At 62.9% G+C, this 19,316-nt stretch overlaps 8 protein-coding genes across 8 annotated transcripts; 4 read left to right on the top strand and 4 right to left on the bottom strand.

Annotated features, from left to right (window-relative positions):
• Positions 1 to 200: 200 nt before the first annotated feature.
• LOC62_03G003679 (uncharacterized protein) lies at positions 201 to 719 on the bottom strand (the record flags this gene model as incomplete). Its single annotated transcript, XM_062770215.1, has 2 exons — positions 201 to 658; positions 695 to 719. 2 exons carry the CDS (start codon positions 717 to 719, stop codon positions 201 to 203), a joined length of 483 nt encoding a protein of 160 aa, XP_062626199.1.
• Positions 720 to 1,430: 711 nt separating this feature from the next.
• Positions 1,431 to 3,357, bottom strand: XRCC3 (DNA repair protein XRCC3). The gene is made up of 3 exons (XM_062770216.1): positions 3,034 to 3,357; positions 2,701 to 2,983; positions 1,431 to 2,667 (listed from the first exon to the last, which is right to left on the bottom strand). The coding sequence occupies exons 1-3, from the start codon at positions 3,101 to 3,103 to the stop codon at positions 1,491 to 1,493; spliced, it is 1,530 nt and encodes a 509-aa protein (XP_062626200.1). The 5' UTR covers positions 3,104 to 3,357; the 3' UTR covers positions 1,431 to 1,490.
• Positions 3,358 to 4,797: 1,440 nt separating this feature from the next.
• Positions 4,798 to 7,260, top strand: met26 (putative 5-methyltetrahydropteroyltriglutamate--homocysteine methyltransferase; the record flags this gene model as incomplete). Its single annotated transcript, XM_062770217.1, has 3 exons — positions 4,798 to 4,857; positions 4,990 to 5,111; positions 5,148 to 7,260. 3 exons carry the CDS (start codon positions 4,798 to 4,800, stop codon positions 7,258 to 7,260), a joined length of 2,295 nt encoding a protein of 764 aa, XP_062626201.1.
• A 564-nt stretch (positions 7,261 to 7,824) lies between these two features.
• Positions 7,825 to 9,687, bottom strand: xlnA_2 (Endo-1,4-beta-xylanase A). Its single transcript, XM_062770218.1, has 4 exons — positions 9,337 to 9,687; positions 8,876 to 9,246; positions 8,744 to 8,829; positions 7,825 to 8,691 (listed from the first exon to the last, which is right to left on the bottom strand). Exons 1-4 carry the CDS (start codon positions 9,617 to 9,619, stop codon positions 8,001 to 8,003), a joined length of 1,431 nt encoding a protein of 476 aa, XP_062626202.1. The 5' UTR covers positions 9,620 to 9,687; the 3' UTR covers positions 7,825 to 8,000.
• A 2,040-nt stretch (positions 9,688 to 11,727) lies between these two features.
• gto2 (Glutathione S-transferase omega-like 2) lies at positions 11,728 to 13,211 on the top strand. Its single transcript, XM_062770219.1, has 5 exons — positions 11,728 to 12,042; positions 12,082 to 12,171; positions 12,211 to 12,819; positions 12,869 to 12,955; positions 13,001 to 13,211. Exons 1-5 carry the CDS (start codon positions 11,793 to 11,795, stop codon positions 13,147 to 13,149), a joined length of 1,185 nt encoding a protein of 394 aa, XP_062626203.1. The 5' UTR covers positions 11,728 to 11,792; the 3' UTR covers positions 13,150 to 13,211.
• A 776-nt stretch (positions 13,212 to 13,987) lies between these two features.
• Positions 13,988 to 15,928, top strand: yngI_0 (Putative acyl-CoA synthetase YngI; the record flags this gene model as incomplete). The annotated part of the gene is made up of 4 exons (XM_062770220.1): positions 13,988 to 14,322; positions 14,384 to 14,811; positions 14,862 to 15,551; positions 15,588 to 15,928. The coding sequence occupies 4 exons, from the start codon at positions 13,988 to 13,990 to the stop codon at positions 15,926 to 15,928; spliced, it is 1,794 nt and encodes a 597-aa protein (XP_062626204.1).
• Positions 15,929 to 15,985: 57 nt separating this feature from the next.
• LOC62_03G003685 (uncharacterized protein) lies at positions 15,986 to 17,583 on the bottom strand. The gene is made up of 2 exons (XM_062770221.1): positions 16,596 to 17,583; positions 15,986 to 16,553 (listed from the first exon to the last, which is right to left on the bottom strand). Exons 1-2 carry the CDS (start codon positions 17,322 to 17,324, stop codon positions 16,104 to 16,106), a joined length of 1,179 nt encoding a protein of 392 aa, XP_062626205.1. The 5' UTR covers positions 17,325 to 17,583; the 3' UTR covers positions 15,986 to 16,103.
• A 269-nt stretch (positions 17,584 to 17,852) lies between these two features.
• SPAC29A4.06c (Nuclear speckle splicing regulatory protein 1) lies at positions 17,853 to 19,227 on the top strand (the record flags this gene model as incomplete). Its single annotated transcript, XM_062770222.1, has 2 exons — positions 17,853 to 18,474; positions 18,514 to 19,227. 2 exons carry the CDS (start codon positions 17,853 to 17,855, stop codon positions 19,197 to 19,199), a joined length of 1,308 nt encoding a protein of 435 aa, XP_062626206.1. The 3' UTR covers positions 19,200 to 19,227.
• Positions 19,228 to 19,316: the final 89 nt, after the last annotated feature.

Genomic DNA, 19,316 nt, shown 5'->3' on the forward strand with positions numbered 1-19,316 from the left:
ATCTGGTTGGTCGTGGTCTGGTCCTTGAACATCAGGACCGCCACACCATCCGAGTTGCACTTGACGAGTGGGTTGCTGTACGCTGTAGAGCGGTATCTCTCCAGTCGCACTTGAACGCCCTCGACTAGGTCTGTGGGGTCCTTGTAATGGTATCGGTCAATGACCCCTTCCACGTCCGGCTCGGGGAGCGCTGAGAGCCACTATGGCTCGTCAGCCGAGGTGGCGGTGGGGCCGTAGAGCCATGCCTCGAATGCCGTGAGAGTGTCGCGAGCGGTAGCCTTGTTTTGATCGCCAATGCCCAGCCGGTTGCAGGCAGCTTGGTGGATCGGCGCGAGTCGACAGAGGATTCCAGCAATGGGTCTGGTATCCTCGCCGTCCGGAGCTTGGCATTCGACAATGGCGAGGAGGATGAGCAGCGCCACCATGTCCAGGCCGCCACCCTTCACAAAGTTGTATGCTGTGGGGACGAGGCGGACGTTGCCGGGGGAGTGTGTGGGGAACGGCAAGTCCGACTGCACAAGTTGGTTGACGAGGTCCGGCGATGGTGCGGTCGCCCTCTGGCTATCGGCAACGTTGAGGGCGTGCTGGATCTCGCTTGGCACCATCTCACTGAGACTCAAAGTGTCCCAGTTGGTGGCTGTTCCCGATCCGTATGGAGCTATGGGTCAGTAGGAGCAAGAACTAATGCACCTACCTGGTCCATCGACGCTTGGTCCCATGGCCCATGCCAAGCGGAGAGGAAGAAGAAGTTGAAATGATGGGTGAAAGTAGGATGGAGAGAGAGAAGATCGAGATTTGACGGTTTAAGTACCTGTGCCACACGGGTGCCACATTCACCGAGGAAGGGCGTCACCCGTCGCCGGGGGGCGCACAACGCTGATCATTACTGTCGGGCGCAGCCAGGTCTTATACCAACCGCAATTCACAGCGCCCTCGCTTCCGTGAACCGTTCTCCGCCCCGCTCTTCCCCACGCACTCCCACGGACATCTTCTCGTGCTGTAGTGGACCTATGTAGGCGTCACAGCCGCCCCTTACCCAGTCGAGTGCCGCGCCCCGCTCTAGACGCGCCCCCAGACACCACGCCACGCGACTGACTTGTCTCACACCGCGTCATAAGCCCACCCAGCGCCCACATGCCACCTCGTTCCTCTGACTCGAGCGCTCGCCAAGCGGGCAACACACCGCGATCTTAGCCTAGCACGCTAATGATTTTCCGGTGGGCGGCGTCCGAGCCCGGGTATCGCCAAAACTCATCGACCTGACTGTCAGACATGGTTGCATCCGCGTGGCGCGGGTGGCCGCCCAGAGGAGGACCCTCTGGTGCGCTTGACGGCGGGAGTGGAGGCGACGCCTGGCAGCCCCCTACACTCCAAGCAAGAGAGCGGGGGCTGGGGGAGCAGCGAGGGCCACTTTTTGTGCATGCCAGCTGCGCATGCTGATGCCATTCATGCAGTGGACACTAATACAACAATGGACAGGCTCCCTCCTACTAATCAACGACACCGACCGCGACTGGGTCGTCGCTGGGGATGTCGCCACCCTCCCAGAACTCGGCGGGCAGGTCGCCAAAGTCATCGTACACTTCCTCAACAGCCTGCTGGGTCTGCGCAGGCGCGACTGGCTCGGCTTCCTCTGGCTCCTGCTCTCCAAACTTGGCGAGCAGCCGCATGTCTCGCCGGCGCAGCGCTGGTCCAAGAGTGACCGGCTTGAACGTCCCGGGTAAAGAGTGAATCCCAGACGGCATGATCACGTAGTCAAGCATGCCCGGGCCGGAGAACGGTGAGAAGACGACGTGCAGGCGGCGGACGAGGGCCGGCTTGTCATCAAACTCGAGCCCAAGGGGCACAGTCGCCGCCCCAGCGTCCGTCTTGCGCTTCTTGCCGTGCAGTATGTCGTCCTCGGCGAGCTTGCGCCGGCGGCCAGTCCGCGCGAGCATGATACGCACGTTGACTGCGTTGGCCCACACGATGCCGAGGCTCGCCTCCTTTGCGACACCCGGGCTCTGGCCCGAAAACAGGCGAGCCTGCGTGCCATACAACATGGGAGGGAGGGGCTGCGCGTGGCCCTCGTCTAGTGCTGAGGTCTGCGACGACGAGTGTGACGACGGCGGCGGCAGGTTCCGGTCGGCGAAGAAGACATCGGACACCTGGTTGACCACGACGATCGCGAGGTCGTACTCCACCGCCAGGGCCTTAAGCCGGTCTGCAACGGTACACAGATGCCGTGAGCGTTGCACTAACCCCATGCTTGACGTGGCCGTCTCGCCGCGGAGTAGCGCCGTGATGCTGTCGATGACGAGGACGCGTATTGGCTTGTGCCCCGGCGCGCGTCGCTCTTCCAAGTCCTCCTCCGTCGCAAGCTCGCCCCTGAGTGGCGAATGCTTCCCCAGCCGCCGGCTCTCAAGCATGTGCGGGATGATGAACTGGAGCGTGTGCTCGAGCGAGTCAATGTCCCCGATGCGGCTGGTGTGGATGTTGTCGAGGAGCTCGGAGATCGGCGTGTCGGCGCCCGCGCGGGCCAGGAGCGCAGGGGCGAGCTCGACGAGCCGGTCGGTGGATAGCACGCGCTCGGAGGTAAGGACGATCGCGCCGCCTGGGCTCGCGCTCAGCCCTGGCACGCCGGCCGCGAGCGCGAAAGTGGACGTGAGGTGCGACTTGCCCGCCGCGCTGGCGTCAGCTCTGCTGGTATCGAATGCTCACCTCTCGCCCGTGAGCTCCGTCAGCACGCCGGTATGTATCCCGCCGCCGAGCGCCTCATCTAGGTCGGGATCGCCTGTGCGGATCCACGGGTCGCCTTCCTCGAGCTCGTCGCCGAGGAGCTCGGTGAGCCGGTGCGACGCCGGCATGAGCGCCGTCGCGACGTCGCGGATCAGCTCTTGTGCAAGCTTGCTGCTCGCTGCTATGCCTATCCCGCCGGCGCGGAGCTTGCGCGAGACATCCGAGTGCGGGAGGAGGAGGACGTCGGCGGCGGTGGAGAAGCCCGCTGGTGTGGTTAGCTGGGCGCGGCGCGACGTTACTTTGGCAGCTATCCACCTCGCTTTACTGCTGCTGCTTGCGCTGGCTTGAGGGGGAGCGTGTCGAGGGGGAACGAGGCAAAGGACATTTGCCACTACATGCTCCGAGGTGGTTGAGTGAGAGGGCAAGAGTGGGGGTGTGGTGGCTGGGTCGAGGTGGAGGAAAACCAAACAAGGGCGAGAGGGTGGATGACGCGACTGACGCGACCGATTTCGGGCCACCTCCACTTTTCTGGCCGTCACCCACTGAAAAAGTTGAGACTGGGTGCTGGGTGGTGGGGAGCCAGCGAGCTCGACAGCGACACTGTCCGACACGGCCTCCCTCATGGCAACCTGACTGCCTGGATGAACTGTATTCTGCGAAGGGGACGGTGCTACAGCGTGCGAAGCATGCATTGGCCTACGTTTCCAATAATTCCAGCTCGGCGCGGCGTCCCTAGGGCGGTCGGCTCACCGAACGTCTTCGAGGAACCTCATCGACCTGCCGGCTGCCCAGCCAGCACTTGCTAGGACCTGGAGGGCACATCTGGAGGTCTCTCACACCGCACACGCCAAGTCTGACCCCTCTGCGTGCCGTCACGAGACGTGGTAGTGCTATGCAACGTGTAGCGGGGCCGCGAGGGTCCTCACCCACATTCCTTCATAATCTTATCGTGCTGGCTCCATCGGTCTCTCCCCCTTGTTCGTCTTCACCAGGCTGAGAACTACCTGCTCCGCCGGGCCCATGGGCCAGCGCCCAGACGGACCTGCTCCACTCACTGCCACGCCCCTGCGCCTCGCTCAGACTCACGCCCGCTCACCACAACAGCAGCACACCATTCCTCGGCAATTGCCAAAGCACTCTATCACTATCGTGAGCACGCCACATAGCCGACGGTGAGCAAGGACTCGACTCGATCCTCGTCTCGCACTCAAGGGCTAGGAAGGATGGGCAAGACGACATCGACTTGTCTCGCACCAGGGCCTCGGGCCGGCGCTCACAGACTGACACTTGGCGTGCGGTCGGGGCCACGCAGATTGGGGGCATGGCGAATGCGGGGGTCTCCATCGGCATGCCTTGCTCTGGGCGCGTGTGCGGCACGACGCGTCTGTGAGGCCCGCTCAGAGTCGTCGCCGTGCCCTCTCCTCACACTGAACATGCCAGAGTCACTGAAAGCCGACGCGCCCTCGGCCGTTGGCAGCGAGCGAGCGAGTGGGTCTGGAATTGACGGTACTGCGCCGACGCGCGCCCTAGGAGCAAACTGAGCACGTTTAAGCCGAAATCCATATACCAGTTATCGTGCCATCGGCTAGCTACGAGTGGCGCTGGTCGACTCCCTGGTTCTACTGGCCCAGCTTGAGCGATTGCACGTGTAGGGGCAGGGCCAAGGTTCTATGACGCTCCACAGCGTCCTGCGCGTCTCTATGCACCATTGCGCGCGCAAGCTCTGTTGAGCGCCCACTGGTGGGATATTTCCAACCATTGGGCCCTCGGTGCGCCGGGCTCATTCGTCGAGCTTTTGAGGGTGCAAACCCTGAAAGTAAGGCGTGATGGCCATTGCTCGTTTTCCGAAGAGTGACGAGCCACGGCCAGGCTGGGCTGGTACGACTCGAAGCACGCACGCACCAGCCGCGTAAAAAGTCACCCCCACTTTAGCCCGCGGAGTGGCCCGTACCCACCCACCAGTGTGACACGTTCTCCCCCGTCCCCCCTCTGCCCCATTTATTTCCACGCCCTCTTCTCATCTTTCTTTCTTCTTCATCTCTCTCTCATCCCCCCCATCCTCCCCCTCTACCACTAAAAATGGTTCAGTCTACCGTTCTCGGTTACCCCCGTGTCGGCACCAACCGTGCCGCCAAGAAGGTGAGCTTTGACCCGACACCTCCACCTGGCCCGAGGAGCTCGCTACCCTCGTGGCCCTCACCCTCTCCTCCTCCCTCCCTGCTCGTGGCCAGTGGCCCGAGCTGCCTTTCCTGACACTAACGCACTACACAGGCCACTGAAGGCTACTGGGCCGGCAAGGTCACCGAGCAGGAGCTCCAGGACGCCCACAAGGCCATCCGCAAGGAGCGCTGGGAGACCCTCAAGGAGGCCGGCGTCGACTTCATCCCCTCTGGGTAAGTTACACACCTCTTGAGCTCTTGATTAACGAGCGGCGAGTACACCTTGTACGACTCCCTGCTCGACCACTCGTTCAACTTCGGTGTGATCCCCCAGCGTTTCGTCGACCAGAAGCTCTCGGACGTCGACACCTACTTCGCCATGGGCCGTGGTCACCAGGACCGCGCCAAGGGCATTGACGTCGCCGCCAACGAGATGGGCAAGTTCTTCGACTCGAACTACCACATCGTCAAGGTCGACCACACTGCCGACCAGGAGTTCACCCTCAAGCGCAACCAGGCCCTCGAGGAGTACGAGGAGGCCAAGGCCCTCGGCATTGAGACCCGCCCCGTCCTCTTCGGCCCCGTCACCTACCTTTCGCTTGTCCGCAAGGCCCGTGACGCCCCCGCCGACTTCAAGCCCATTGCTCTCCTTGACAAGCTCCTCCCTATCTACGTCGAGGTCCTCGAGTCGCTCAAGAAGGCCGGCGCCAAGGAGGTTCAGCTCGACGAGCAGATTCTCGTCACCGACCAGGGAGAGGCCCTCGCCGCCGAGTTCAAGAAGGCTTACGCTGAGCTCGCCAAGGTTGGCCTCCCCATCACCCTCACCACTGCCTACGGCCGTGTTGGCAAGTCGATCGAGTTCATCAAGGACCTCCCCATCTCGACGCTCCACATCGACCTTGACCGTGAGCCCAAGCAGCTCGACGCCGTCATCGCCGCCATCAAGCCCACCAAGATCAACCTCGAGCTTGGTCTCATCTCTGGCCGTAACATCTGGAAGAACGACCTGAACGCCTCCAAGGCCCTTGCCGAGAAGGCCGTTGCCGAGCTCGGCTCGGACCGCGTCCGTGTCGGCACCTCGTCGTCGCTCCTCCACACCCCCCTCACCATCGCCGTCGAGAACAAGCTCACCCCCGAGCAGCTCTCGTGGCTCTCGTTCGCCAAGGAGAAGGCTGGTGAGGTCACTGCCCTCGCCGCTGCCCTCAACGGCAAGGAGTCGGCTGCCTTTGAGCAGAACGCCAAGGACATTGCCGCTCGTCGCGAGTTCGAGCGCACCTCGGACTCTGCTGTCCGTGACCGCGTTGCCGCCATCACCCCCGAGCAGCTCAAGCGCAAGGCCGAGTTCCCCGTCCGTCGCGAGGCCCAGAAGGCCAAGCTCAACCTCCCCAAGTTCCCCACCACCACCATCGGCTCGTTCCCCCAGACCAAGGAGATCCGTGTCGCTCGTGCCAAGTTCGGCAAGGGTGAGCTCACCAAGGAGCAGTACGAGACCGCCATGGAGGACGAGATCAAGTCGGTCGTTGCCATCCAGAACCGTCTTGGCCTTGACCTCCTCGTCCACGGCGAGCCCGAGCGTAACGACATGGTCCAGTACTTCGGCGAGCAGCTCACTGGCTTCATCTTCACTCAGCTCGGTTGGGTCCAGTCGTACGGCACCCGTTACGTCCGTCCCCCCATTGTTGTCTCGGACGTCTCGCGCCCTGCCCCCATGACCGTCCGCTGGTCGGCTTACGCCCAGTCGGTCTCGGAGAAGCCCATGAAGGGCATGCTTACCGGCCCCGTCACCATCCTCAACTGGTCGTTCCCCCGTGCCGACATCAGCAAGGAGGTCCAGTCCAAGCAGCTCGCCCTTGCCCTCCGTGACGAGGTTGTCGACCTCGCCGAGGCCGGCATCCGCGCCATCCAGGTCGACGAGCCCGCTATCCGTGAGGGTCTCCCCCTCCGTCGCGAGGACTGGGACGCCTACCTCACCTGGGCCGTTGACTCGTTCCGTCTCTCCACCTCGGGTGTCGAGAACGACGTCCAGGTCCACTCGCACTTCTGCTACTCGGACTTCGGAGACATCTTCCCCCACATCCAGCGTCTTGACGCCGACGTCATCTCGATCGAGGCCTCCAAGGCCGACCTCAAGCTCCTTGACATCTTCAAGCAGCACGGCTACTCGAACGAGATCGGCCCCGGTGTCTACGACATCCACTCGCCCCGTGTCCCCTCCGAGCAGGAGATCAAGGACCGCCTCAAGGCCTTTGCCGAGGTTATCCCTGCCGACCTCCTCATTGTCAACCCCGACTGTGGTCTCAAGACCCGTGCTTGGAAGGAGACTGAGGAGTCGCTCACCAACCTTGTCAACGCTGCCAAGTGGGCCCGCGAGAACCTCCAGTAAAATGTTTTCCTCTCCCTCTCTCACCCATTGTCACCACCACCACCGCATCATCATTAGCATGTAGGGTTTCAACAGCCTCAACCCTCCCCCAAATTTCCCTCACTTTGATACCCCCAGTTGTGTCCTTACAGCCGAGTTGTTGAAAAAGTGGCTATGCTTGCCAGACGGGCAACGCAAACATGTTTAGGTAGAAAAACGTAGTAGTCAGCAGTATAAAATGAAAGCCTGTTCAACCGGCACCAGATTGTTGCAAAGGCGCGGCGGTGAGGGATGGAGAATGGGTGTGGAGGAGGCGTGCCATGCTACGTCCTGGCCTTGCGAGGCCACGGTCCCATGTGGCTGCTGCCTAGGACTGTTGTCGCCGCTGTAGACTGGGTGCGTGCGGAAGAGGGTGCAATTACAACACGGCGTCTTCACCAGGTCTGGCACCTTGTCCCGCACCCCACTTCGGCGGCGTCGATGGAGGCTTGGGTCGAGGCAGCGGATTGGACGGATAAGGAGACCGGCCTCATTTCAACTGGGCAAGTTGGCCATGTCCCACGCTCCAAGCCCTCGCCATTCCACGACCGCATTGCATTGTAAGACTCGCGATAGCACTACACTATAGTACTAATTTGGAGACGTGAATAGTTTACGAAGCTGTAGTGCTTGGATCCCGAAAAAAAAAGAAAACGGACGCCAGCGCCCATGTTTTTGGTTGGGGTTGGCGACGACGCGACGCCTGTGACATGCCACGACCTTTACTTGCCCTGAACCTGGCGCAGAGTGTTGAGGTAGTGCTGGCCAGTGGCGGTGAGGGAGCCGTCGCCGTTGTTCATCTTCCAGCCGTTGTTGACGTCGACGAACGCGTAGGCGTAAATGTCGGGCTGGGACTGGAACCAGGGGACGACCTGGGAGATGAAGTTGTTGATGGTGCCCTGGTCCCAGGGGGACTGGAAGCCATTGGCGGGGTCGAGGACGCAGCCAAACTCGGTGATCCAGATCGGCTTGCCGTACTTGCGGTAGTGGTTGATGACGCGCTGCACCGAGGCCAGGTCGGGCTGGTAGACGTGCACGGCGACAATGTCGAAGGGGACGTTGATCTTCTGGCTGAACGGCGTGAGGAACGTCTCGACGTCCTGGCGACACAGGGCGGGCGAGACGAGCAGCGAGCCCTTGGCGGCCAGGGGGCCGATGTACTGGTTCCACACGGCGGCGGCGCGCTCGGGGCTCAGGTCCGAGCTGTCGCCTCCGGGGCAGTCGGGCTCGTTGAAGCCGAGGAAGTAGGGCGGCGCGGCCTTGGACGGCGAGTTGCCAAGGTACAGGTTCTGGCAGTCGCCGTACCGCGGCCCGTCGGACTGCAGCCCGCCGCGGTGGCCGTCGCCCCAGAGCATGGGCACGGCGACGGGCTTGCCGCTGTGCCACAGGAGAGGGCAGGTCCAGTCGTACCACCTGGTGTGGGTCAGCTTGGCCCGATGCTATGGCGCTGCGCTGGCGTCCTCACCATCCGATCAGGTTGTACTGGGTGAAGATGTCGTACGGGGTGCCGCCGGCAAGACCGGCCTTGATGCCGTTGGGGGTCAGGGGGGCCTGGGGTGTGAGCAGGGATGGGAGCAGCACCGATGCATGTACTTACCTTGTTGCCGTTGTTGGCAGGGGCAGGGGCAGGGGCAGGGGCAGGGTTGTTGTTGGCGGGAGGGGAAGCGTTGTTGTTGTTGCCGATGTTACCGCTGTTGGCGTTGTTGCCAGAGTTGGCGTTGTTGCCACTGTTGCCGCCAGTGCCGCCGTTGCTGCCACCCGCCACACAGTCGGTGGTCCAGATCTGGTTGGTGTTACCGCCCGCACACTGCCACGTCTGGAGGACGTTGCCGTTGTAAGTGTGTCCGTCGGTCAGGTCAATGCACTGGCCCTGGGTCGAGATGCGGTTGTCGTTGCTGAGGTTCCAGGTCTGGGCAGCGAGGCCGTCGTAGCACTGCCAGATCTTGAGCTTGATGCCGTTGCCGGGGTCTGTAACGTGGGTTAGGCAACTCGAAAGGCAGCGGGGACCTGGCGGAGGGCGGATCTCCGCCACTCCGCCTGATCTCTCACACCACTTACAAGAACCAGCGTCGAGGCAGAAGTTGGTGCCGGCGAGCTTGACGGCGCCAGTGCCGGGGTTGATGACCCACTTCTGCGCGCCAGAGCCGTTGCAGCTCCACGCCTGCACGGGCGTGCCGTTGGCCCGGACGTTGCCCGCAACGTCGAGACAGACACCGTTGTTGCCGTTCGGGTGGATCGCGACGCCGGCGCCGCCGCTGCCCGAGGCGGGGAGACAGACGGGGCCGGCGAGGAGCACGGGGAGGAGCGCGAGCACGCTGAGCGTGGTGGTGGTCGACAGCATCGTCTCTGATCTGGCCAGCAGGTCGGGGGGTCAGTGGGTGGGGAACGAACGAACGAGACAAAGTGATCTACAGGCAGGCGGGTCTGTTCTGTTCTGTGCATACCTGCTGCTGCAGTCTTGACCTCCTCGCACCACTGTCACGCAAGGCAAGCAAGGCGAGGTAAAGCCAAAGCAAGGCTCAGCCCCCGGTCCGCTTGGCAGGACGCCACTCTGTACGCGCAGCGAGGGCACCACTGACGACGAGGTTGGCGGCCCTGCCTCCCCTTGCCCTGCCTGCCGTTACACCCAAGGCCTCGCCGCTCGACATTGATGGAAGACAAAGGCCGGAGGCTCAAGCCGTCCGCCGTGGCTCGGCCCGCCCTGTACATCGTTTCCAGAGCAGCACTGACCTGACTCACTCACACAGGAGCAATGCACGCAAGGGACAACCCCAGATCAATCAGCGCGGGTCTCGACTGGACGCCACGACCTGACGGCCCAGGGCGGCTCGGCTGGCTGGCTGGCTGCGGCGCCACACCCAGGCGCGGCGCGGCGCGGCGCGTCGTCGCGAATCTGCGTACACGCACGTACTTGCATGTCCCCGAAATTTTGTTCCGCGCGGAAACGACCGTGTCGAGGGGAACGTGTATCATGTTTTCGTCGTTCCCTTGTTTGTTTGCAGTAAACATTGTATGCATGCGCACACACATGTCGTACGTATGTACACGACTTGCTGTGCAGCGTCCTGTAGGACCCCGAGTCAGTCAGCCAGCCCGCTGCATCCCAAAGACCGCAGCTTGGTGCCGCCTGCCCGTCCACCCGCCCGCCACGGGCGCACGTGCCTCCGCCACCGGGGCGCGCGCGGCGGACATGGCGCCGATGGCGTGAAATCGGGGGCCATACATCTAGATACAAGTGACCGAGGCGGCAGCGAGCACCGAGCTCCAGCGCCGACTCGGCCAGCACTGAGGTGATGCAGAGTACTTAGTATACGCCGCCTTGTTTGTGCGTCAAGGAGGACAACAGCACGCGTCGTAAACAGTGCCCTCGATCCGTGGCAGCGAAGTAAGTACGTACGCGTGTTAGGGCCATAGGCGGTGCCGGCGAGCGCAACCGCCAACCGATGCCGTCCGTCAATCTCGGTGCCTGCGCCAGCCACCACCCAGACTCGGCCGCCTGCTGTTTGTTCATTGTCCACGGCGGCCTTAGCCAGCAGTGCGGTGATCCGCAACTGTAATGGGAGCGAGCCACAATTGTATGCACTGTAGCCACCACTCCCCACAGGCACGTAGCCACAGCGCCAGCGCCTCGTGCAAGCTAAAGCCGCGCAGGCAAGCCTTGCACGCCCGGGCTCGCTAACTCCCACTCCCACGCCACCCACGCACATCCAGCGCCATGCACCGGCTACTTGCCCAGGCTCATCACTCATGACGGCCTGGACGGGACAGAGGAGTATCTGGTGGGTGCGCTCAGCCGGCGAGCGCGGCAATGAGCCCGGCAAGGCGAGAGCGAGCTAGGTGCAGGTAGATGGATAACACCACAACGCGCTGACCCGAACCCCCGTCGAGAGAGAGTTGTCATCCCACCCCCCGTCCCAAATGGCTACCCACTGGTGCTTGTTGGAGCGCTCCCCACGCGCAGACACACGAAACGGTTCCCCTTGGTCAGAGCGGGTCGGCAGTCGGCGCTCGATGTCCGCCGTCTGTCCACGTGGTAAACGGCCTGTACCAATGTTGGGCGGTGCCTTCGTTCAGACACTCACATCCATGCAGGGGGGTGAGGAGGCCTCTCTACCATCTTCCATGACCATGACGCGGCGCCGCGCTTACCTCGTGTCGTGCTGACTTGGTCGGCGAAGCCCCGTCGCCAAAAGTGCCACACGCATTATGCAGTCCGTGTGACGGGTTAGCAATCCACCCAGTGTGTGGGGTCTCCACGGCTTGTGGCGGCGATTATTGCCCGATTGGGATAATCCTTCTCACCCATGAGGTCATTCCTGACCAACCTTTGGTGCAATGAGCTTACATGGTGACCAGTGACGACGGGGGGAGCGCAAGCTCCTCGACGACACTGACGGCAACGACCGAATGCATGGAATAAAAAGAGCCCAGGTGACGTTCTTGCTTTGCTGTTATTGCCCACCACAACCACACCACACTCCCATCCAACCTCGCATCCACCGCCACAAAAGTGGATGGCAGCCATTGTCGCACCCACCCGCCTGTTCGCATCCAGATTCGCAAGACAAACTCCGGTTCTCGCGCGGTCAATTCAGCGTCCTCCCACCACTTCAACCCTCATCCACCCCATCCGCACCTTTACATCCACAAAACTAACAACCATGGGACTCACCGACTGGGCTGCCAAGGACGGCGAGTTCAAGCGCCAGGTCTCGTCGTTCCGCGAGCACATCACCGAGGGCGGCCAGCACCCCCCTGAGAAGGGTACGTCGTCGGGGCTGCAACCATCGCTGACTTTCCCAGGACGCTACCACCTCTACGTCTCGTACGCTTGCCCGTGGGCACACCGCACCCTCATCCTCCGTGCGCTCAAGGGCCTCGAGGACTACATTGGTGCGTGCGCAGACGTCGATGCGAGCTAACCGCCGCCAGACGTGTCCGTCGTCCACCCCCACCTCCTCGAGGGCGGCTGGCACTTTGTCCCCTACGAGCTCAAGGACGCGCCGCCCGCCCCCATGTCGGAGCACAACAACCAGACGTTCCCCGGCGCCACGATCGACCACCTCCACCACAAGGACCACCTCCAGGAGCTGTACTCGCTTGCCGAGCCCGACTACTCTGCGCGCTGGACTGTGCCTGTGCTCTGGGACAAGAAGCTCAACACGATCGTGTCCAACGAGTCGTCCGAGATCATCCGCGACCTCACCGTCGCGTTCAACTCGATCCTGCCCGACGGCCCGGGCAAGGACCTCGACACGTTCCCCGAGGAGCTGCGCAAGGAGATTGAGGAGTTTGAGGAGTGGTCGTACAACGACATCAACAACGGCGTGTACAAGTGCGGCTTTGCCACGACCCAGGCCGCGTACAACAAGGCTGCCGAGGCGCTCGCCAAGGCCCTGGACCGTGTCGAGGGCATCCTCTCCGACGGCCGCGAGTACCTCATCGGTGGCCGCCTGACCGAGGCCGACGTGCGTCTTTTCACCACCATCGTTCGCTACGACCCCGTGTACTACGTCCACTTCAAGACCAACTGGGGTTCGAGTAAGTGGCTCGACGACACTCGCACTTGCGACAGCCGCTGACACCGCAGTCCGTCACGACTACCCCAACATCAACCGTTGGCTCAAGAACCTCTACTGGAACAACCCTGCTTTCAAGGAGACGACCAACTTTGAGCGTAAGTTCAAGGCGGCGCGCACACACACATCTGACACCTACCCAGACATCAAGGAGCACTACTACTACTCCCACACTCAGATCAACCCCCACCGCATTGTCCCCTACGGTCCCAACGTCGACATCGAGCCGCTCGACGACTCGAAGCGCAAGGCTGACGCTGCGGACGGCGCGCGCAAGGCTGCCAAGGTCTAAGTCGATGCGACGGGTTATTAGGAAATCAAGTTAGTATCTAGTATCATCTGCAGTGCACGGTGTGTCGACTGTAACTGGGCGCGGGTGATCATGGAGTGGAGAGTACGAGGATTGGGGTCGACGAGCACATGGCACCCAAGACGCCAGACGACGTCGAGAAGCGGGCCGACGGTGCGGTCGTGATGCTGGCGAGGCTTAGTGAGACACTAAAGGCGGCGACATAGTCCGTCCAGCAAGGCAGAGGAGGCGCCCGACCGCCGCCACGACTTAGCGAGTAGCGAGTGGTGCCACTGACATCGCCCGCGCCGCATCGCCGACGCCGCATGGTGCGGTCGTCGGACCCCGTTGATCGCCGCGGCGGCGTTATCAGTAAGCTCAAGCTAGCTGCTGGCGCCGAAGCCAAACGATGCTCATCACGTATGGACGACGTCAGCAGTGGCCATGCGTTGGGGAGCTCGAGGTGTTGGTACTTGTCGCAGCGAGCACAGCATGCTCTCTTGGCGTCAGTAAGCCTGATTACGATGTCATCCATGATGAAGAGCGTCGTGACGACGTTATCCCGGTATCCCGACGATATACATCCAACTCGGCCACCGAGAGACATGGTTTAGTTTTTCCGCTAGGAATAGCAAGACTGGTTTTTCCGTGAGGCGGCCGGGCCCCGCGGGGGATTGACTGATGCTGCTGCGAGCTACCGTGGCGACCATCCATGGCTGTGGTGAACGCCGAGACGAGACGATGGGATGCACGCTGCCCGGCCGGCCGTCGGGCAAGCAAGCAGTCATAAGCGGCGTGTGCTGCTGTATCGCTGCGCCCCTCACTCACTCAACCCACGACAATGGCCAAGCAGCCCCCCACCCTGGCCGAAACCGACGCCATCATCACGTCGCAGCCGGCGTTCGCCCTCGCCGACGTGGTGATAAAGGGCATCACGCACAAGGCCTGGGCTGCCCAGCCGCCGACGTACCGCGCGTACCTCCTCCCGCGGTTCGAGCGCTGGTCGGACAGGACGTTCATCGACGCGCCGCCGCCCGAGCCGCGGCCGAAACACGAGCGCGAGAGCATCACGTACGGCCAGGCGCTGGAACAGGCGTACGCCGTGGCCGGGTTCCTGCGCGCGCGGGGCGCCGGCGTGGGGACCAAGATTGCCATCGTGGGCTTCAACTCGATCAAGTAGGTGTGGGGGTGTGCGAGGGAGGGAGGGCAGGCTGGCTGGCTGGCTGACCCACCGCAGCTGGGCCGTCGCGTGGGTCGCGATCCACCTCATCGGCGCCGTACCCGTCATGGTGAACGCGGCGCTCACGCCCGACGCCCTGCTGCACTCGCTCAAGATCACGCACCCGGCGCTTGTGCTCGCCGACGCGCAGAGCGGGGACACGCTCGCGCCGCTGGCAGACAAGCTGAGAGCCGCGGGCGTGGGCGACGTGTACTCGTACCATCCGAACGGGCACCTGAAGCACGCCGTCCCGGTGCTCGACTTTGCCTCGCTCGTGGGCCAGAACGCCGCGTTCGTCGAGCAGGTCAAGCGGGGCGAAGGGCTCGAGACGCTGGGCGCAGATTCCGACGGCACAATCTTCTTCACTTCCGGCACGACGGGATACCCCAAGGCTGTGCTCTCGTCCCAGCGTGGCGGGCTGCACAACTACCTGTCGTCGTATGTTGGTGAGTGGGCGTGGGGTAGTCACATGGCGACGAGCTGAAGCTGGGCTTAGCCCCCCTCCGCGCCGCGCTCCGCATGGGCGCGCCAATCGACATGGCCATGGCGCTCGTCATGGCGCAGGACTCGCCGCCCGTGACGCTGCTCGCCGTGCCGCTCTTCCACGCGACAGGATGCTTTGGGCAGCTCGTGCGCGGCGTGAATGACGGCAACAAGATTGTGCTGCTGCGCCGGTGGAACGTGGACGACGCGGTTGCGCTGATGGTCGAGCACAAGGTCGACATGGTCGGCGGCGTGCCCGCTATCCCTAATGCGATCCTGCAGAGCGGCAAGCTGCCCGCCGACTTTGTCATGCGCGGCCTGTCGTATGGCGGCGCGCCGCCGCCCGCCCGGCTCGTCGCGGACATTGTCAAGCGCTGGCCGACGGCGGGGGCCGCCACGGCGTGGGGCATGACAGAGACGAACGCGATCCACACTATCCACGCCGGGCCGGATTACCTCGCCCGCCCTACGTCTGCCGGACCCCCAGTGCCGACGGTGCAGATCCGCATCGTCGACCCCGAGACGCGCAAGGAGCTGCCGCAGGGCACAGCAGGCCTCGTGCTCGCCAAGGGGCCCAACGTCATGCTCGAGTACTATGGCAACCCGAAGGCCACGGCCGCGGTGCTCGACAAGGACGGCTGGCTCGACACGGGCGACGGAGGGTACATTGACCCTGAGGGCTGGCTGTTCATCACGGACCGGAGTGAGTGGGACGTTTGGGGTTTGCTGACGAGTTTAGTCAAGGACATAATCATCCGCGGCGGTGAGAACATCCCCTCGACAGAGGTCGAGAACGCGCTGTTTACCGACTCGCGCGTGGCCGAGGCCGCTGCGGTGCCGATTCCGGACGACACGCTCGGCGAGGTCGTCGGCGTCGCGGTCTCGCTGCGCAAGGGCGCCAAGGCGACCGGTGACGAGCTAATTGCCATCGCTAGCCCCAACCTCCGGCCCCATGCGCGCCCCGTCTTCATCTGGGTGTCGGACACCCCGCTTGATCGCAACGCCAATGGCAAGCTCGTCAAGAAGGACATCAAGGGCAAGCTGCTCACTGCGTTCAAGCGCAGCAAGGGCAAGCTGTAGAGTGTGTCAGAAGTCATAAGAACAAATGCAGTGTATGTCAGCAGCAGCACACGCCCGCACAATGGATAAAAGTAGCATGCTGCTAGTCTACAAGGTGTCAACAAGGGAGGATGAGGTGTCAATGGTGTGAAGTGAATGCTTGGTGGGGTGAAATGTGCCTTTCGGAGCTGCGGTCCTAGCTCTCGTCCATGGCCGAGTCATGGTACTCGTGCTGGTGCTGGTGCACCTGCGTGTTGTGGAATCGCTCATCGACCGGTGACGGCGGCGGCGCCTGGTATCGGCGCATGCGCTGCACGTTGAGCTCGGCGAGCAGGCGGTTCGTCTCCTCGTAATTGGCCTGCGCGCTCGCGTCCATCTGCGGTGGCGGCGCGATGCCACTGTGCCCTCCCATCATGGTGCTCTGCGACGCAAAGGGCGATACAAGTTCGGGGGACGACACATACGGCGACGACAGGTCGAGGCTTGGCGTTTCCATCAGCCCGTGGCCGTCGCGGGCGTAGCGATAAGGAGTCGGAACAGCAGAGTACGGCGTATGACTCATGTCCATCGTATGCGACGAGTGCGGCGTGATGTTCACAGACGAATGGCCGTGGTGCGACGACGACGACGCGTGTCGGGCCTGGTGCTGGGTAGTGGTTAGCAATCCGCCACTGCCACAATCGCTTACCAAAGAAAACAACAATGAGTTCTGGCTCGCATATTCGTCACCCCACTCTCGGATACGCTCTTCGGCCGTCCACTCGTCTCCGCGGAACGGCGTGCTCGACGGCGGGCTGTGGCGAACAGGCGAAGACGACATGCCGACGTGTGCGTGTCTCGACGGCGTGTGTTGTGGTTGGTGATGGTGCGGCATGGGCTGGCTGTTTGCACGAGCGCGGACATAGGCACGAGCCGCGGGGGATGACGACGAGTGAGCCCCCTGTTGTGGTGGCTCTGGCTGCGACACTGGGAGCGAGTGCGAGAGAGACGAAGACGAGTGCGTTGGCGCTTGCAGGCGCTCCCAAGCTCTTGCGCGGCGGCGCTCGACACCACCAGTTCTCATCCAGGCGGCAGTGCTGCTTTCTGGCTCGTCGTCGTCAACGTCCGTGGCCGAGCCGTAGCCTGAGCGCCGGTGCGGTGAGCTCGAGCGCAGCACCTCCATGTCGTCGTGCTGGTCATCGCTGCTGCTGGTAATGTGCTGTTGCATGCCCGACGCCTCGGCGTTGAGCTCGGGACGCCACACGGGCGCAGGGGGCGGAGGAAGGGCAAAGCCGCCGTTCCCGCTGGCCTGCTTCCACTCGGCACGGCGACGGCGCTTGAGCAGCACCTCTAATGGCGAGGCGAGCGAGTCGGCATAGCTTGACGGCGACGGCGAGCGGCCGCGCTTGGCTCTCGTCGGCGCCACCATGTCCCCCATGGCTGTTGGGTCGGGTGTTGGCGGCGGCGGCGGCCTTGGTCAGCCCAGTGGCGGGTTGGACCCAAACACTAGGGTGTGGGAGGATGGGCTAGCGGTAGGTGGGTCGTAGAACAGTGAGAGAGGGGGAGCAAGCGAGGGGTGTTGTGGGAGAGCTGTCTAGGGAACAGCAGTGTCGTGAGGTGTCTCTTTGTGAGTCGAGTAATGTGTTGTTGGTGGAGTGGTGGAATGTAACGGGGATGACAAGATGGAAGGATGAGGGAAATGAGCAGCATTGAATCATAGCAGCTTCAGGTCGTCGCATCAGTTGGGATGATGGGTGGGTTGGGATTAGACGCCGCGTCAGGGGCAACCTCAAACGGCGTCATTTACAACCCGATTATAATTTACTTGGGTGTGTCATTTAAAGTCGAATTAGAAATTGACAATAACAACAAGACGTCCATTAGGCTCGCGGGGTTGCCACTCAACCAGCTCAAAAGTCAAAGTCGATCATCAACCTCGGTGTCATCTCTTTCACCCTCCATCGACATGAGCGACGGCAAGATTTCCTTCTCGTTTGGCGGCAACGCAGGAGGGTCAAAACCAAAGGCTGCGGCAGCGCCAGCCGCCGCGCCCATGTCCAACATGGAGCTGCTCATGGCCAAGGCTAAGAGCAAGCAGGCGGCGCCGGCCAAGAAGCCCGTCTCGGCCATGTTCGGCGGCGACGACGATGACGACGATGGGCCATCACGAGCCCCGCCAAACCTCCTTGGTGGACCATCACGCAAGGGGGCGCAGGGCCAGCCGCCACGACCGCCCGCCAACCTCCTCTCACGGTCTGAACGGCGAGCGCAAGAGGAGGCCAAGAAGATTGACGCCGCCGTGTTCGACTACGACGGCGTGTACGAGGACATGAAGGCCGCCGAACGGAAACTCGAGGATGCGCGCAAGGCCGAGGACGCGGAGAAGAAGCCTCGGTTCATTGAGAGCGCTATCGCAGCAGCGCAGACCCGGAAACTCGACCGCCTACGGGCCGAAGAGAAGATGCTCGCGAGGGAACGCGATGCCGAAGGTGACGAGTTTGCCGACAAGGAGACCTTCGTCACCGAGGCGTACAAGAAGCAAATGGAGGAGGTCCGCAAGGCCGAGGAGGAGGAGGCGGAACGTGAGGGTGAGTGCGCCGAAGACGCCATCGACGCTGACACTGCAGCCGCTCTGAAACGGAGTAACAAGGGCCCCGGCCTCACCTCGCTCTACAAGTCGATGCTGGACGAGCAAGCGGCCAAGCACGAGGCGGCCGTATCCGCAACGCAGGCCAAGCCTGCCACTGGTCCATCGCTTGCCATCCGCCCGCCAACAGCAAAAGACGACACATTCGACGACGAAGAGGAGTTTGACCCGCTGCTGGCGCGGGAGGCCAAGAGCAGCAGCGCCAGCTACAAGGTCGGCAGCTCGGGGATCAACAGCGCGACGGGCAAGGAGATGGAGATCAACGACGAGGGCGAGGTGGTGGACAAGCGGTCTCTCCTCAAGGCAGGCCTCAACATTGTCAAGAAGCCGCAGGCGGCCATCCCCAACTCGCTGCTTACGGGCCAGCGGTCCGAGAAGACCAACGAGCCGTACGTCTCGCGCGCGGTCGGCGCGGCGGCAGGGTACCGAGACCGCATGGAGCGCGAGCGGCGCCGCCTCGCCGACCAAGTGCGCGAGGAGGAGGAGAAGAAGCGTGCCGCGGCGGAAGCGCGCGCCAGGGAGGAGGAGGAGGCTGCCCGCCGCCGTAAAGAAGGCGACGATGGCGAGGCGGAGCGCAGGAGGCAGGAGGCGAAAGAGCGCTTCTTGGCGCGCAAGCGGCAGCGCGAGGAGGATGGCGAGGCGGGGAAGAAGAAGCACAAGGAGTAGTAGTAGGGCGTATACAAATGCATGGTTGGCGTGGTGGAGGCTGTAGCGGGTCCTTGGTAGCCAGATGCGTGTCGCGTTTCAGATGTCGCGGCGGCGATCCCGCCACGCACGTCATAG

Source organism: Vanrija pseudolonga, chromosome 3, assembly GCF_020906515.1.
Source record: "Vanrija pseudolonga chromosome 3, complete sequence".
NCBI lineage: Eukaryota > Fungi > Basidiomycota > Tremellomycetes > Trichosporonales > Trichosporonaceae > Vanrija > Vanrija pseudolonga.